General features: G+C 44.0%; 1 protein-coding gene across 2 annotated transcripts in view; it reads left to right on the forward strand.

Moving 5' to 3' along the window:
- The window catches only part of LOC115100316 (tyrosine-protein kinase SYK-like), a 53,457-nt gene that overhangs the window by 14,420 nt on the left and 20,019 nt on the right, over positions 1–19,018 (forward strand). For both annotated transcript variants that reach the window (XM_029618741.1, XM_029618735.1), the window contains exons 3-5: positions 8,804–8,981; positions 11,680–11,889; positions 15,743–15,932. In XM_029618741.1, the coding sequence (XP_029474601.1) occupies positions 8,804–8,981; positions 11,680–11,889; positions 15,743–15,932 (578 nt within the window). The remainder of the gene's footprint in view (positions 1–8,803; positions 8,982–11,679; positions 11,890–15,742; positions 15,933–19,018) is intronic.

The raw sequence follows: 19,018 nt of genomic DNA on the forward strand, positions 1-19,018 counted from the left end.
GAGGGTGCACAGAAAAGCAGTTTTTACTTCTTTTCTGTGCACTTTCCCGCTAATTTCTGAAAGTAAAATGTGCGGCTTGGCTGCACATTTTACTTTCTGTATCCCACGCGCATACCTAATAGGGCCATCAACATGCATTTGCAAGTTGAGGGCGCTATTAGGTGCCGCGGGTTGGATGCGCGTTTTCCTCCCCTTACTGAATAAGGGGTAAGTGAAAATGCACGTCCAATAGCAGGCTAACAGTGCGCTCCGACGGAACGCACTGTACTGTATCGGCCTGAGAGTGAGGGCAGTTTTCAAAAGCCGTTTATGCAGGTACACGACTACTTCCTCAGCAGGTGTTGCTTTGCTTTGTAAAGTTTCTGTAGATTAATAAACCAGTATCAAAGATAACAAGAGAATGAAAATTCAGTGGATACTTTACTACATTGGAATACAAAAACAACTGGTAAGATGTGCATTGTTGGCTGTAATATTGTGAAATTTGCTGTTGGTCAAACACAAAGGGCTCAGTTTTCAGTAGTTTTCTTTTCTGTGCTTACATCAATAAAAAAAAAAAAAAATAGGACACCAAGTCTCTTGAGAAGGAAATGTATTTTTAATGCAAGTTTCTCTGTAATTAAATTATTCCTTTATTTATTTATTTTAAACATTTGTATTCATCATTAGGGATGTGAATCGTGTCCTCGATCGTCTTAACGATCGATTTCGGCTGGGAGGGGGAGGGAATCGTATTGTTGCCGTTTGGGGGGATAAAATATCGTGAAAAATGGTGAAAAATCGCAAAACCGGCACATTAAAACCCCCTAAAACCCACCCCCGACCCTTTAAATTAAATCCCCCACCCTCCCGAACCCCCCCCAAATGACTTAAATAACCTGCGGGTCCAGCGGCGGTCCGGAACGGCAGCGGTCCGGAACGGGCTCCTGCTCCTGAATCTTGTTGTCTTCAGCCGGCGCCATTTTCCAAAATGGCGCCGAAAAATGGCGGCGGCCATAGACGAACACGATTGGACGGCAGGAGGTCCTTCCGGACCCCCGCTGGACTTTTGGCAAGTCTCGTGGGGGTCAGGAGGCCCCCCACAAGCTGGCCAAAAGTTCCTGGAGGTCCAGCGGGGGTCAGGGAGCGATTTCCCGCCGCGAATCGTTTTCGTACGGAAAATGGCGCCGGCAGGAGATCGACTGCAGGAGGTCGTTCAGCGAGGGTTCCGGCGCCTCGCTGAACAACCTCCTGCAGTCGATCTCCTGCCGGCGCCATTTTCCGTACGAAAACGATTCGCGGCGGGAAATCGCTCCCTGACCCCCGCTGGACCTCCAGGAACTTTTGGCCAGCTTGTGGGGGGTCTCCTGACCCCCACGAGACTTGCCAAAAGTCCAGCGGGGGTCCGGAAGGACCTCCTGCCGTCCAATCGTGTTCGTCTATGGCTGCCGCCATTTTTCGGCGCCATTTTGGAAAATGGCGCCGGCTGAAGACAACAAGATTCAGGAGCAGGAGCCCGTTCCGGACCGCTGCCGTTCCGGACTGCCGCTGGACCCGCAGGTTATTTAAGTCATTTGGGGGGGGGGGGTTCGGGGGGGGGGGGGATTTAATTTAAAGGGTCGGGGGTGGGTTTTAGGGGGTTTTAGTGTGCCGGCTCACGATTCTAACGATTTATAACGATAAATCGTTAGAATCTGTATTGTATTGTGTTCCATAACGGTTTAAGACGATATTAAAATTATCGGACGATAATTTTAATCGTCCTAAAACGATTCACATCCCTATTCATCATAATCCATACAAGTTTGAGAGTAGATCACAATCAATACATTCAGTTTATAATAGTAAACCAATACAGTGACAAGCGAACATAAAGCAGAGCCTAAACATATTTCAGACCTATAGCTAGAACAAGGGTGGCATTCATTTCTCTCACATTCTGGGAGAATAGTAAGCCCTTCACCTTTAATCTAAGATAAGTAGTCAACTTCCTTCTGAAGCTCACATGAGAGGGAGCTCCACAAGACAGGAACAATTACTGAAAAAGCCCTCTCAAATGATAGAACTAACAGGGCCTTCCCAGCCAAGCATAAAGGACAAGAGGTCACAAAAGGCATCAAGACCTTCCTTAAATAACAAGGGCCATTGCCATGAATGGCTTTAAGAATCATAGTGAGTACTTTAAATTGAATTTGTAACACATGGAGATGTTTGAGAATGGGTGTAATCCTGTCCCGAAGCCTAATACCACAAACTGGCCTAGCTGATATATTTATTTGCATCAACTGTAGTACGCAGAGCAATGATTTCAGAAGCCCCAAGTAAGCACTGCAATTGTCAAGAGAAATTCAAACCAGTGACTACACAACTGTGCAAAAATCTGCCTTGCTCAAGATGTAATGCAGCCGCCTCACTGAGAAGTTTATAAAAGGCAAAGGCTGCTGCAGTGTTTATCTGACTCCCAATTGAAAGTCTCTCACTGGGGAAAATGAAAGGTTACCAATTTTTAACCGTGTAAGATTGCTTGGAGGAGGTGAGCAATCCACCCAAAGGACCACAGTCTTCTGGAACTTGAGCAGAAACTTATTAGACACCACCCTGGAACTTGTGGCCTCCATGCTGCTAATTATCACAATCTTGTGATAAAAGAGCCCTATCCATATTGTAAGACGTGCACACACAAGAGAAAAAGATTAGGAGAAAGTCCGTAGAATGCACTATGGACCAGCAGAGAGATTTTGAAAAGGATATGGAATAAAAGTTCGAAAACTAGATGATATATGTGTGGTCATATATATCTACTTTTCACATATACATGAGAGCTGATTAGGCAGTAATATTTAGGGCCGGATTTTAAAAGGGTTATGCGCATAAGGTAGGCGCGTAACACTTTTAAACCCCCCCCCATGCATGCTCCGAGCCTATTTTGCATAGGCTCGGCGGCACGCGCAAACCCCGGGACGCGCAAGGGGGGCGTGTCGGGGGCGTGTCAGGTGGGCGGCGTGAATTTCAGGGCGTTCCAGGGGGCATGTTGGGGGCATGGCGCCGGCCCGGGGGCAAGGTCGAGGCCTCCGACCAGCCCCCGGGTTGGGTGATGGGGCGCAGAGGTAGGGGGAAGGTTTAGATAGGGCCGGGGGGGTGGGTTAGGGAGGGGAAGGGAAGGTGCGGGGGGCTAGAAGGAAAGTTCCCTCCGAGGCCCTGATTATGGGGCAAGGGTGAAGACCCATGGATTGGGTATGGATTGGGTATGGCTGAAAGGAGCTGGTCTTTTTTTTTTTTTTTGTGGACCTGGGAGAGAGGCTGAATGAACTGGGAGGGGGTCAGCACACTAATTGTTTGCACAGGGCAGCCAAAAAGCTAGCACCGGCCCGGATTAAAAAATAAGGGGAAGATTTTATAAATCTACGCGCATGCGAACAAAAGTACGCTGGATTTTATAAGATATCCGCGCAGCGCGCACAGGGCTCGGAGCACGCAAGTTGCACAAATGTGCACCGCCTTGCGCGCGCCGACCCCGGATTTTATAAGATACGCGCGTATCTTATAAAATCCAGCGTACTTTTGTTCGCGCGCGCGTAGATTTATAAAATCTACCCCTTATTTTTTAATCCGGGCCGGTGCTAGCTTTTTGGCTGCCCTGTGCAAACAATTAGTGTGCTGACCCCCTCCCAGTTCATTCAGCCTCTCTCCCAGGTCCACAAAAAAAAAAAAAAAAAGACCAGCTCCTTTCAGCCATACCCAATCCATGGGTCTTCACCCTTGCCCCAAAATCCATGGCCAGTGCAAGAGGATTAGATGCCCTAGGCAAACCTTATAGCCTTTGCACAACACACCCCTTCCCCCAACCATCCTTGGCCCACTCCACACACACACACAGTTAAGAGTTATGCATTTATAACATTTTACATTTTATAGGATTCCAAGATAGAAAAATCACTTACATTATATTTACATGCACTGCTGTGATGCCAACCAGAAATCCCTGCAAAAGAAAACACTTGGAACCCATATGGTGAGATCATAAGAACCTGCCATACTGGGTCAGACCAAGGGTCCATCAAGCCCAGCATCCTGTTTCCAACAGTGGCCAATCCAGGTATTAGGCCTGCTGTGTGTTGTGTGGGCTTGACCCTCTGCAAAGCCTAAAACACTAATACACTTCCTGTTAGAATACCTCACCTTATTAACACATGCAGAACATAGACAGACCTCACAAAATACAGAATAGAGCAACTGTAAAGTAGAAATACAAATATGACAAAACCTGAACTGAAAACCACAGGAAGCAGACTCTCTGTGCTGTGCAACAATAAAAAAAAAACAGGACCATCACCATTCCTCAAACATCAAACAAAATCAAGAAATATAATAATACATAATCACACTAATAATATTTCTAAAACAGAGGACAAATGAAAGATTGAATAATTTTTAAAAAATGTACGTATATGTCCCACGCACCAGTAAAATATTTCTAAACAGTAGACATTTCAAATAACACCTGAAAAATAAAACTAAGAAGGATTTAAAGCATTCATGCTCTTCATACCTGGGAATTTTTGATTTCTAGTCATCCTGAGAATGTTGTGGATTACTGGGAGTGGGATGCACAAACTTTCTTATATAGGGGTAGATTTTTAAAAATTACGCGCGCACGTCCAGCACACGCAAGGGGGGGGGGTAGAATTAAGCAGATTTGTGCAGTGACGAGATCGAGGCTCCCACAGTTCCCTCCCAGTCTGCTCCAATTTAGGAGCGGACTGGGAGGGAACTTTCCTACCCCTTACCCTAACCTCCCTTCCCTTTCCCCTCTCCTCCCCACCCTCTAAAACCCCTTTTTTTTTTACCTTTTATTTCGCAAGTTACTTCAGGGCCCGACCTGAAGTAACTTGCACGCGCCGGCAGTGAGGAAAGGCGCTGCCCCAGTCTTCCCTGCTCCGCCCCCCAGTCCATCCTGCTCCGCCCCGGGACTTCCCCTTAACAGATGCCTGGCTCTCTGGGGTTATGTGCACGGCCGGGCCCTTTCTAAAATGCATGCAGCGTGCACAAGGCCCAGCTGCAAGCGTAATCCCCGTTTTTTACGTGCAGGAGGGTTTTAAAATCTGGACAAAACTGTATATGCGCACACACACACGTGATCTTTCTCCCACACACACTCAAGTGTCTCCAGCTCTTCTTTGGTTGGGATCTGCCAGCAGCCCAGGACCCTCCTCTTCATTTTGCCTGCTGGCAGGTTGGGATCTACCTACATCCCCTTTCTCCCTCATATACACACACGCAACCCAGGCAAGCTCCCATTCATACCCATAACCCCAAGCAAGCTCCCATTCACAAACTCTCACCCATCTCAGGCAGTTTTCCATTCTCATACATTCACCCCTCCCATCCCAGGAAGGCTCCCATGCATGCATGCACACACACACACATCCCAGGCAGTCTCCCATTTACATTCACCCAAAATTCTGGCAGGCTTCCATTTACATCCACTCATCCATCTTAGGCAGGCTTTCATTCACACACATCCCCCCATCCCAGGTAGGTTCCCAGTCTCACACACACCTCACCCATCCCAGGAAGACTCCCATGCATGCATACACACACACAGACACACACACACACACACCCCAACCCAACCATCCCAGCCACCCATCTCACCTATCCCAGTCAAGCTTCCATTCACACGCACCCACCCAGCCCAGGCAGGCTCCCATACACACACACATAAATGCATCATTTGATCTTAACTTGCAACCTTTCCTGCAACTGATTCTCCATCATAAAATAAAAAGTGGTTTTCTACTTTCCCATCTTTAGTTTTGAGTTTTGCCATTGACATTGTTCTGAATGATTCAGAAAAGAAAAATCTCACAAATGGGACCAAGCAAACCTCCAAGAATACTCATCTTAAGCTTTTTCCTCAGGAAGGCAGGGTCCACGGTGCCTCTTATTCCTCCTCCGCTGCTGCTGCTGATTGGAGATGTCTCGCTTTCACTGGAGAAAGCAGCATTCTGGGGCTCCTCCTGCATGCCAGTACCGTGGTATTTAACACTCGCAGTGCTTGGACTTCCTATTCATCCCATGCATCGCACAAGGAGCATTAGAGGAAGTGCTAGCACTGCAAGTGTTGAATACTGTGGGGCTAGCACATGAGAAGCTGCAGGATGGGCTTCCTCTTGCATGCTGGGATGTGACATGAAGGTCTCCTGCTTCTTTTGCTGCTGGTGGGATAGGGTCCACCAGCGGCTGTGCAGGTCTTCTTCTGCTTCTGCCGCCTTAGGATTGGGTCCACTGGTGCCACGCAGGAGGGGATGTCAAGTAAGGCCCCGTGCAATTGCATGATTTGCACACCCAGTGGTGCCGGGCCAGTTTTTAATCAAGTATTTCTAAAACTTGAATCACATACATGAAGATGCAAGGATTTAAAATGCAACTAGCAAAGCGTGAGGCCTCCTTTCCTTGAGAATGATGCAATTTCCTGAAGATACAATATAATGTAGTCTTTGTTTAACTTTCTGTCAAATGAGCGTGCCATGAATTTCCAATCATGTTTCAAATCCAATAAGGCAAAAATGTATTCTACCACATTGAACGAATAAACTGACAGATGACTTACCTCTAAACCAGCTGACATAATCCTTGAAAATGCATCAAACAGTCATAATTCCTTGTTTAATGGCACTGGATATCACATGATTCTATACAGAATAGCATTAGATAAACACATCAAAATAGTCACAACTCTCTGTCTACTGGCAATAACTATCAAATGATTCAATGAAAACTTTTGTTAAATAAATACATCAGTTCCTTGTCCGAAGAAGATGGCTTTCATTTCAATTGCTTCATGAAAGTCTGCATATGCAGTGAGCCATAACTGTTCAGGGAGAAGGTTCCAGAATATAAGCCCTGCAAACAAGAGGGTCTTTTCCCAAGTTTCTGAAAGGTGTGCAAGACAAGGGGAGGGGATGTCGAGTAAGGCCCAATGAGCAGATGTCAGTACAGTAGATGACAAGGGATATAGATGGCCCATCTACTCTATCCAACAAAATTCAATTTCATGGCTACATTCTAGGGTGGAATCCCATGGTTCCTTCTTGTTTGACGATGCAAATGGAAGTGAAAAATCTGACAACATATTAACTACACTTTAAGAATTATATTCATCAAGAGAATAAGCAAAGAGATTGTGTAATCAGTAGGGAAAGTGCATTAATAAAAATGTCATTTCATATTTTTCATTTAATTCCCCCCCCCTTTTTTTTTTGCTTTTTAAAATGTTTCATTTAGTGGGTTTCATTTGAGTTATAATAGTGTGCACTAACTTCAAAATACAGGTCAATTTTAAAAGCGCTGCGCGTGCACGCCCCACATATGTGCAATGTTAAAGAGCCGTAAAATGCACACCTATGTTCCCATGTGCAAGTGAGAAATAAGGGAACAGAAAAGGGGTGAGGCATGAGCATTTCAAGGCAGGGCCAAGACTTATGCATGGAACGCCAAATTTTAAAAACAAAACCCGCAGCACGCATACACTCGATATCCACGTAACTTCACTGCTTCTCCTGATGAGGATCACAAGTTTTAGGGCTTATAGGACAGGGTGAGGGGTCTGGGTGAACTGGGCAGCATGCAAGATGAACATCCAGAGGGGTCTGAAAGACCTCACTATTAACTGGACAACTGGTGGACTAATTGGAAAACTGGGAATGTGCCTCGCTCGAGCATGATTTAAAATTTGCTGCCATACGCATGTAAAAGCTGACTTGGTCCTATTGAAGACACCCATGCATGAGCTGTTTTCGAGTAAACTCTTAAGATTAGGAGCATACTTATGCGCAGTTGGAACGTTTCAAAATATATGATGGTAACTCTGATACCTGCATGCAGGTACACATGTACGCGCGTATGTCGGCTCTCCCCAAAGATTGCAGCCATTTTATAACATATACGTGTATATGCATGAATGTATAAAATAGGCTGTAAGTGTGTACAAGTGTGCATAATTTCATACAGACGTGCACACGTGTACGCATATGCCGCCTCTACCATGTTAGTGGGGGGATTTCAGTAGACATGCCTGCCAACTCAATTATCAATTAAATCAGTTCATTCCCAGTTTGCCCAGTTAAGGGATCAGACTTCCTAAACCACTCTGTTAATAAGCCTCCCTTTTACCCTGCTAGCCTCGACCTTAAAACCCCGCTCACCTCTTTATTTCTTTTTATTTTCTGATTTACACGCCATCCATAGCAGAAGTAAAGTTACGAAGTAGGGGACCCCGGCACATGCTTGTGTGCATAAGTATTTACATACTGGATTCATTGAGAAATCCTGGCATGCCCATGCCCTGTCCAGACCATGCCCAGGCATCGCCCCTTTTTTATAAAAATATTTTGTGCGAATTCGCATGTGCTTTTTAAAATCTGTGCATTTTGCACTGGCCTGACTTCTCTGTGCAGATTCCAGCTTTGGCAAGCAGCAGGCTTTTAAAATTCACCCCATGCATATAAGTGCACCCAAAATTAAAAATGTTAGCGTATTCTTGCTCACGTATGTACACACTCATGAATGGCTGCATGCATGCCCAATTGACCATAGTGAGCACTTAGTCCAATTAGTTTGCACTAATCAAAGTAGTGCGCACTAAACGAAAATCTTAAAAAATACCAAATTTCATGATTTTTTTTCTATTGTTGCAGTTTATAAACAAAATGAAATGAAATAGGCAGTCTTTGACATTGTCTATGTCATTAAAAACAAAAACATATCCCTAATAATTAGTCTGTGATTTTGCACAATAACTACTTTGTGCTTTGACTACAAGGTCCTAGCAAGGATGCCATGCCCATGGACACTGCTGTTTATGAAAGTCCATATGCAGACCCAGAAGAAATAAGACCAAAAACGGTTTACTTAAGAAGAGAGCAGCTGATACTGGAAGATATCGAACTTGGTTCTGGAAACTTTGGTACAGTAAAGAAAGGAATCTATAAAATGACAAGGTAAGTTTCTGTTTTTTGGGGGTTTTTTTTTAACTTGTGTCCCAATGTACTAAAGGAATTTTCCAAAATAGGGGCCTAGGCATTAAACAATGCTCAAAAAAAATGTGTTAATGTACATATTGTTAAAAATTGAATGTGCTTTTTTCAAGCCTACTTGACAGGACATGCAGTACATTTGATCATATTCACACAGAAATAAGCCTCAACAGCATTCCCATGGTATTAGCATGCATGTCAACCTAAAAAAAAAAAGCATAGCATCTCGGTGTGTGGCAGCTAAGCTATACAAACCAATGTGCAGGCAATAAACACAGAATGTTCAGTCCTCGTCCTCATAGCTCTTCCTCATTGCTTCAAAATGGTATAAAAAGGAAGCCCAACGCAGAGTGCTGGTTTTCAGTGCTAATAGGAGAAGTGGCAAACAACTGCACCCCCAGCAGAGGAGTTTGAAAGAGCACAAGACGATTGAGTGGTCTGTGCTGTTCTTTTGGTGTAACTTTCTATTATTTATTTATTATTTATCCATTGTTCCAAGTCTGTAGGTAAGAAGGTGAATTAGTGAGCCTGCCAATCTTCTGTGCAAGTTTGGATTTTAAGAGTGCAGTGAGAGGATGTGGCTTGGGAGAGAATGATGGAGAATAGAAGACAGCAAAGCAATGGGGGGCTGATGCAATAAATTTGCGTAGAGAGCGGGCGCTGAACAGTCAGCACCCACTTTCTTAACGCGCCCCAGGTGCCCCCAAGGGGGGCGCCATGCAATATTTAAATTAGGGAGTCTCGTTAGGAAGGAGGTGCTAGGGTTGCTTGCGCGCCCCTAGCGCCTCCTTGCTAACGCGAACCCATTCGGCGTCGGCGGTCTGCCGATTAGGAAAACCGACACCCAGTTTATCGGCTCTGGTTTTCCTAAACGCCGCACAGCCAGGGGCTTCAGGGAACAGACGCTTGTCATTCGAGCATCTGTTTCCTACACCTGACTGCCAGTGTTTTTTTTTTTTTCTCTATTTTTTTAACTTTATTTAGTTTTCACTTTTCCTCCTACTTACTATCGCAATGATAGTAAGTAGGAGGCAGTACAGAAAAGCAGTTTTTCTGCTTTTCTGTACTGATTTAAGGAGCTCTCAGCAATTAACGCCTGCTCTAGGCAGGCGTTAATTGCTGAGTGCTAGATGTGTGTCCTAGAGGCACTTTTTTTTTTTTTTGCAACTGGAGTGAATGCTCATAGCCTCAGTCACATGCATTTGCATGTGATTAGCGCTATTAGACTCACTCCACATTGGCTGCACGTTGAATAGGTGCTGATCCCCTTATTGCATTAGGGGATTCATTAGCACCTATTCAACCTGTGTCTGACTGCCGGTTATACGGTGTGCTCGGCTGAGTGCACTGTATTGCATCAGCCCCTGTGTGTGGATGAAGCATGAGAGTTAAATTCTTGGTAGGTCAGGCAGGGTTGGGAGGGAAGAGGAAGGAGAGGGATGGAGTGACAGGAGGAGAGCCGAGGCTACAAGAATAAGGCCAACTATGTTGTAGATAGAGGCAGTGAGGCACAACATAGTGGTGGTGCAATCAGACCAGAAGGTTATAGGAGAGACACCGCATAGCCCAGGCCATTCCCATTAAACAATGGTTGGAGAAATACAGAAAAGCACAGCAGAGGTGAAGAAAGTGAAGAAGATAAAGCAAGGATAAGAAAGGGAGGCAGGAACGCTCCAAAGCATGTGCCTCCTATATCTGTGCAGGAGGCAGAGGTGAGGGAGCAATAGGAGGAGGAGGAGATGCAGGAGGAGAAGCCTGAGGCTGGACTACAAATTACAGCAGCATGGATGTAGCATTTAACTGAGGAAGAAAATGAATTCAAGAGAGCATAATGTCCACATTATGGAACTGGTCTATGAAAGCTAAAGGTTGAAGATCATGCCCCCTCCCCATCCTCCCCATCCTCCCCTTTTCAACCCTAACCCTCCACCCACCCAGTACCTTCAGATACCCCTCTTCTGCCACGATTGTAGTGCTCATAGCACGATCCTGGTGGCTTGCATCCTTGCTGTGGCAATCCTTCTTGCCACTACTGCACTGAAATGTACAATGGCGGAAGGGGGGGGGGGGGCAGCAACCTTTCCGTGATCCCCTTTTCACTGCAAAGGTTCTGTGGGGAGGGGAGGAACCAATGGCTCTCCTCCTCCTAGAATACCATCTCCCTCTCACTGAACTATAAAGTTGAGCAAGGGAGCTCCTGTGAGCCTATCTCCCTTCCACCACACTCAAAACTGTGCCGGGGGAGGGGAGAGGGGTGGGGAGACGGCCCTGCTTCAGTCCTCCCTGCCTCCTGATTCCTTAGAACAATTGTTCCCATTGATCCTCACTCCAGATTCGCTCTCACCCTAACCCCCTAAAAGGGCCCCTCAAACCTGTCCACATCAAGATGGCGGGAATGAGGGAAGCTTAACCTTCTACTGGTTTGGCATCCAGCATACTTCTGACAACAAAGCTGCATGTGTAAAAGTGAATATATTACTTGTCCCTTTTGACAATGAATAGTGAAGAAAGCAGAAGACGTACAATGGTACCATGTAGGCTTCCCCTTTATCAGACTGGATTTACTACTGATGCCTTACCGGCAGATACATATAAAACATGTATGAAGCAAGAATTCTGATACAAAATTTTGCTGAAATACGACTTTTTTTTTTTTTCCCAGGACTGAAAAGCAAGTTGCTATTAAAGTGCTAAAGAATGAGAATAATGATCCAGCCATTCAGGATGAGTTGCTTAAGGAAGCCAGTGTAATGCAGCAGCTGGACAATCCCTACATCGTACGCATGATAGGAATATGTGAAGCTGAGTTCTGGATGCTGGTTATGGAGCTGGCAGATTTGGGTCCACTAAACAAATTTTTGCTAAAAAATAAGTATGAATTTGATTATTATATTTATATTTTTAAAGCTTATAAATAAGAGCAGTGAAGTTTCAATTTTTTTATTCAAATCAATTTAAAATAGTATTTTCCTAAAATATTTATGTATATATTTTCATAGTAGAACAATTAAATGTTCTATTTAATTTAATTAAAGAAGTCACTGATGGTTTACATACATAGTGGATAAGAATATGACAAGCCAAGTCCGGTGCTCAAGCCAAGCAGTCATATCAGGGCCAAAATGCTGCTCCTTTCCTCACAGGCCCTCTTCCTCTCCCATTCCACATCCATCTGTTTTCTCCTATGTTTACCTTCTTGTGGTACACAGCACCACAGGTGGGGAGGAGGAAGAAGGGAGCCTGCTCTGCCAGCAGAGAAGGCCAACCAGCACTCGAGTGGCTTGGAACCACACTCCGTGCTAAGGTACTTTTAAGATCTCACTAGCTGTGGCGAAGATCTCTTTGACTTCGGAAGGGAATATTTTGATCTTTGGATGGGCAGCTTTGAGGATCAGGCAGCAGTGGCAGCAAACCAGCATCTAGAGTGGCAAGCAGGCAACTGGATGCCAGAACCTTAGGCTACGTGAAGCATCTATGAAGTGCTCCGTGGACCACTGCAAGCAGTAGATGGCCACAGCACAAGGAGAAAAGGCCAGTGCACAGTGTGGCAGACCTGGGGCTGAGAAAGACCTGACATCCCAGAGCAGAAATATCCCCTCAGGAAGTAACAATCGACACTGCAACTTGTATACATCAAGGAGCAGAAAAGCAGCAGCAAAAACAGATGCAGGGAAAGAGAGTCAGAACCACAAAGTGCCATCAAAATAACCCTGAAGCCCAGTGCAACCAGGCACATAGATTAAAGATCAGCCATAGAGAGAGAGCCCCTGGGCAGGAGAGGAGTTGAGCAGTTTCAGAAGGCAAGCAGCCACGTGGTTCAGTTGATAGGCAGTAGATGGTGCATTCGTTTGAGACCATTTTTGTTTTGTATATGTACATCCTGGAATAGAGGAGGTGCAGGAGAGATATGATACAGACCTTCAGATATCTGAAAGGTTTTAATGATTCACAATCAACAAAAAACCTTTTCCGTTGGAAAGAAATCAGTAGAACTAGGGGTCATGAAATTAAATTCCAAGGAGGACAACTCAGATCCAACATCAGGAAATATTTCTTCACGGAAGAGTGATGGATGCCTGGAATGCCCTTCCAGAAGAGATTAGAGATGTGAATCGGAACCGGAATCGGTTTGGATTCTGGTTCTGATTAACATGTGTTTTTTTTTTCATCGGCCCGATCGCGGTTTTATCGGCTGCGCCTGAGCCGATAAACAAAAAACCCACCCCGACCCTTTAAAACTAATACCTTAGCTTCCTCCACCCTCCTGACCCCCCCAAAAAAAAACTTTTTACAGGTACCTGATGGTCCAGTGGGGGTCCCTGGAGCGATCTCCCGCTCCCGGGCCGTCAGCTGCCACTAATCAAAATGGCACCGATGGCCCTTTGCCCTTACCATGTGAGAGGGTATCCGTGCCATTGGCCGGACCCTGTCACATGGTAGGGGCACTGGATGGCCAGTGCCATCTTTGCTCCTACCATGTGACAGGGGCTGATCAATGGCACCGGTAGCCCCTGTGCCATAGTAAGGGCAAAGGCTATCTGTGCCATTTTGATTACTGGCAGCCGATGGCCCGAGTGCAGGAGATCGCTCCTGGACCCCGGCTGGACCACCAGGGGCTTTTGGCAAGTCTTGGTGGACCCTCTTGACCCCCACAAGACTTGCCAAAAGTTCAGCGGGGGTCCGGGAGCGATCTCCTGCACGCGGTCCAGGGGCGTGTCTGGGGGCTTGGCAGAGGTCTGGGGGCATGGCCGAGTGCCCCGACACAGCGGCCTGTGTTGGGGCCTGCCATGCCGGCAGACAGCCGGCACGCGCAAGTAACTCAACAAAATAAGGTAGGGGGGGAATTTAGGTAGGGCTGGGGGGTGGGTTAGATAGGAGAAGGGAGGGAAAGGTGGGGGGGGAACAAAAAAATGTTCCCTCCAAGGCCGCTCCGATTTCAGAGCGGCCTTGGAGGGAAAGCCATCGGGCCTCCCCTAGGGCTCGGCGTGCGCAAGGTGCACATGTGTGTACCCCCTTGTGTGCGCTGACCCCGGTTTACTAAGGCTTTTCTCCCATTCTGTGTCTATGAGAAAAATACCTAGTAAATAAGGCCCACTGTTTCCAAATAGTGCATGCTATTTGCCCCAAACAAAAAAAATTATCAAAATGAAAAACAAACTAAAGACCCAAAAATGATATATAAAAAAAAACAGAATTGAACTTTTTGACCATGCACATCCCTATCATTTGGAGAGAACTGAGCAGAAGCTGAAGGATGTGCAGGCAACACAGCAGCCTGACTGAGAAATGGAGCTGGAGCAGATGATAGCCAAGATCCGTGAGGGCATGGTCTTGAATAGATACAGAATGGCTTCACTCCATGGTAAATGATGCAGGCAGGCAGTGGTCCCCAAGCAAAGGTGTACAGGGCAAGTGGAACAGGTGAATTCTGACTCTCCTGTCAAGGCATTCCCCACAGTGTCAGAGGACTTTGCCATTTGAAGTTTGATATAAAATAAATGATTTAAATGCAACTCATGACTAGAAAGGTATTAATAAGCTAAATGATAGGGATGTACAGCCCAAAAATGTTTGATTGCATTTGTTTTTTTTAATTTTGTGGGTTTTTTTAATTGTTTGGTTTATTTATTATTTTTTTTTTGGTTCAGTTTGTTTGCCAAACTGAAGAAAACATTACCCTCCCCCCCCCCCAAAAAAAAATCCAAAACAAAATTAAAATAGACTTAGCCTCCTGTGACCTTCTAAGTACCCTCCTGCTCTGTAAATTTGAACCCAGGGCCTGGGCCTGTCCAGCCAGGCCTTTCCATGCCCTTCTTACCCTCGTTAAATTATACAGAGATCGGTGACCTCTCTCCCCAGCTCCTACTCATCCCCTTCCCCCAATTTCTCCAAAAAGATCCTTAAGGGCAGGAGTGAAGCCCACTTGTTCCTGCCCTGATTCCTGGAATTTTAAAATTGGCCTTGGCTGCCTGGAGGATGGCACTGAAGTGATTATCACCAACTGTTTGGAGTAGCCCAGTTGGTTGGCAGCCATGAAGATGGTCTAGTAGACCTAATGGAAGAAAATGAATACATGACTATGATTAGTAGCCTTTCAATGACAAAATGCATTGGACTTGCTAGTGAAAGTAGGGAAGGTAGGGGGCTAGTGGGGGGGGGGAGGGGTATTCTTTTATTTTGAAGTTTATATACTGTCTTTGTAAATTCAATAATGTATTAGTTAAGTTGTTTTTTTCTTCAGTCAAGCTATGGCCATTTTGTTCCCACTACCTGTATCATATGACAAAGTCACTGGGATGGGGAGGGGTTACAACAAGCTACAAGTACGTCTACAATGTTTCTTTCATAATTTCTTTTTATTTATCAATAAATTATTTCCATCATGTAACACTATACTTCTGGGGTAGATGAATCCCACATACACTTGGTCTCAACCAAATATAACTTTTCAGTGGATTGCAGCATACACACATGCACAAATCAACAGTAACCACTGATTTTGTTTTTTAACTGGGATATCACATATTTATGACTGTATAAATACGTAGAAGCTAATTTTCTACTTACCTGTTAAAATTTGTCCTCAGTATTATCTGATATAGCAGCTAAGTGTTCAAAAAAACAAGGACAACCAGAAAGTAAAGTATTATTTCAGTTATCTATACATGCACCAGCAGTTACTGAAGTTAATTGCTGCTTTCTTATGGAAGTCATTGTGATTTCAGGGATATCACTCAAATAAATTTAACAGAGCTGGTTCATCAGGTTTCCATGGGAATGAAATACTTAGAGGAGAACAACTTTGTGCACAGAGATTTGGCTGCAAGAAATGTGCTGTTGGTCACTCAACATTATGCCAAAATCAGTGACTTTGGACTATCCAAAGCCCTTAACTCTGATGAGAGTTATTACAAGGTAAGAATTCTATATCCAGAAGTGTGACTTTCATACAGAATGCATTTTTCTAAGGAGATTCATAGTATTAACTAGGGATGTGAATCGTTTTTTGACGATTTAAAATATTGTCCGATATATTTTAAATCGTCAAAAATCGTTAGGGCCACGATACAATACCAATTCCCCCGATTTATCGTTAAAAAATCATAAATCGGGGGAAGGGGGAGGGCAGGAAAACCGGCAAACTAAAACCCCCTAAAACCCACCCCCGACTCTTTAAATTAAATCCCCCACCCTCCCGAACCCCCCCCCCCAAATGCTTTAAATTACCTGGGGATCCAGCAGTGGTCCAGAACGGCGGCGGTCCGGAATGGCCCCCTCAATTGAATCCTGTTGTCTTCAGCCGGCGCCATTTTGCAAAATGGCCGCTGCAAAATGGCGGCGGCCATAGACCAAAACGATTCGACGCAGGAGGTCGTTCCGGACCCCCGCTGGACTTTTGGCAAGTCTTGTGGGGGTCAGGAGGCCCCCCCAAGCTGGCCAAAAGTTCCTGGGAGTCCAGCGGGGTTCCGGGAGCGATTTCTTGCCGCGAATCGTTTTCCGTACGGAAAATGGCGCCGGCCATATGCGTATGGCCGGCGCCATTTTCCGTACGGACGATATTTTAAATCGTCAAAAAACTAGGACTGCTGCTTTTTAACATATTCATAAATGACCTAGAAATGTGAACGAGTGAGGTGATCAAATTTGCTGATAATGCAAAATTATTCAAAGTTGTTAAATCACAGAAAGATTGCAAGAGGACTTTGCAAGACTAGGAGATTCGGGATCCAAATGGCAAATGGCAGATGACATTTAATGTGGTCAAGTGGAAAGTGATGCATGTAAGGAAGAGCAACCCAAATTATAGCTACACAATGCAAGGCACATTGGGAGTCACCACCCAGGAAAAGGATCTAGGTATCATTGTGGATAATATGTTGAGTTCCTTTGCTCAATGTGCAGCAACAGGCAAAAAAGCAAATAGAATACTAGGAATTATTTGGAAAGGAATGGAGAATAAAACAAAGAATATCATAATGTCTTTGTATTACCCATGGTGTGTAAGTTCTGGTCAACACATCTCAGAAAAGATAGAGCAGAAGTAGAAAAGATAGAGATAAGGGTGACAGAAATAATAAAGGGGATGGAATGATTCCCCTATGAGGAAAGGCTAAAGAGGTTATGGCTCTTCAGTCTGAAAAAGAGATGGCTGAGGGGAGATATGATAGAGGTCCATAAAATAATGAGTAGAGTTAAATGGGTAAATGCAAATTGGTTGTGTTTTCTTTCAAAAAGTACAAAGACTAGGAGACATTCAATGAAGTTACTAGGTGAAACATTTAAGACATATAGAAGAAAATATTTTTTTACTCAACGCATAATTAAATTTTGGAATTTGTTGCCAGAGGATGTGGTGAAAGCTGTTAGTATGCCTGGGTTTAAAAAAAGGTTTAGACAAGTTCCTGGAAGAAAAGTCCATAAACCATTATCAAGGCAGAGTTGGGGAAATCTACTGCTTATCCCTGGGATAAGCAGCAAAGAATCTGTCAACCTTTTGGGATATCCACTTCCACGGTGGGGGGTAAAAAGTGGAATTGGATTCAAACAAACAACTAGGGCCTAACCTTTATGGTTTGGGGTACTGATAAGCATGGATTAACTTGCAATTGTTTTTCAGTAATTTTAAGATTATAAAAAAGGTGATTTGTAGAAAATGGTTTAGTTTTAAATTGTGGGAAAACAATTGTAATGTGGGTTGTAGATTGCCATCTCCTATAGTTCCTCCTTCAGTACTAATTGATGATATACAGTAGGATTTTACGATGAGGCATGGAATTTAGATGTGCTGTTGGATTCAAAATTGTCAATGAAGGCTCAGGTAAAAACGGTTATGCATATTGCATTTTATAAATTGCGGCTTATAAGACTCCTTAGGAAGATACTTCCAATTCAAGATTTTTATTTAATAGTCCAGGCAGTGGCACTAGTTTTGAACAATTTTGATTACTGTAACGCTCTATATGCTGAACTTTTGCAGCACCTCCTACAGGTTTTACAATTGGTTTAGAATGCTGCTTTTCATCTTTTGGATTACAATGAAAGTGTTACGCCTGGGTGGAAGAAACTGCATTGGCTTCCAATCGCCCAGAGGATACGAATTTAAAATAACTGTTTTATTACATAAAGCACTTTATCAAGAATCATTTTGTTTGAGTGATAAGGTTTCTTGGTATGTTGCTTCTCAATTCCGGCGTTCATCTTTTCAGTCTTTACTAGTTGTTCCATCTGTTCAGAAGTATAAAATAAGTGCAACTAGAAAAATGGCATTTTCTATAATGGGTCCGGATGTGTAGAACTATGTCCCACAGGAGGTTTGCAGTCAGACAGATTGCCTGGTAGTCCATATAAGATATTGAAAGCTGTTCTTTTTAAACAAGAATTTATTAGCTAATGTTAACAATTTATTACATTGTATGCTTTATAGATATTGTTTTGTATTTGACTTGTATGTATGTTTTATTGTTTGATGTATCACTATGTATGTACATTTTAATCCACAATGGCTATGTTTTAGAATTGTGAAATATAAATAAACAAATGACCTTTTTGCTGCCACTTTGCCAAAGTCTAGGGGCCTTGAAGTTCTTTTCCCCTTCTGATGATGTCTGCCAAATAAATTTATTAAAATTGATAAGAAAACCTCAATTTTGGAGCCTCCAAATAGGTTGCTTCTCCCATTGAGATTAATGTTATATGAATGAACAATTAAAATAAATCAATATTTTTTTTCACTTAAAATGAACTAGATGAATGGAGGTGACCTATGAAACAAATTAATGAATGGAAACACAATTGTTGCCTCTTCACATACTGAGTACAGATGGGTCTGGGAGCTTATAGATAGCGTTTTGTTTTTTTTTTTTACCCCTTTCTTTAGCCACAGCAAAAGCACATTTTAAAATGAAAGTGTAAAGGAAAGCCATTGTGGCATTTTCATTTTCAGTGAAATCATTCTCAGTTTTGAAGCATAGGCTAATGCAAATATTCTGAATATTTAAAAC

This window comes from Rhinatrema bivittatum, chromosome 1 (assembly GCF_901001135.1).
Source record: "Rhinatrema bivittatum chromosome 1, aRhiBiv1.1, whole genome shotgun sequence".
Taxonomy (NCBI): domain Eukaryota; kingdom Metazoa; phylum Chordata; class Amphibia; order Gymnophiona; family Rhinatrematidae; genus Rhinatrema; species Rhinatrema bivittatum.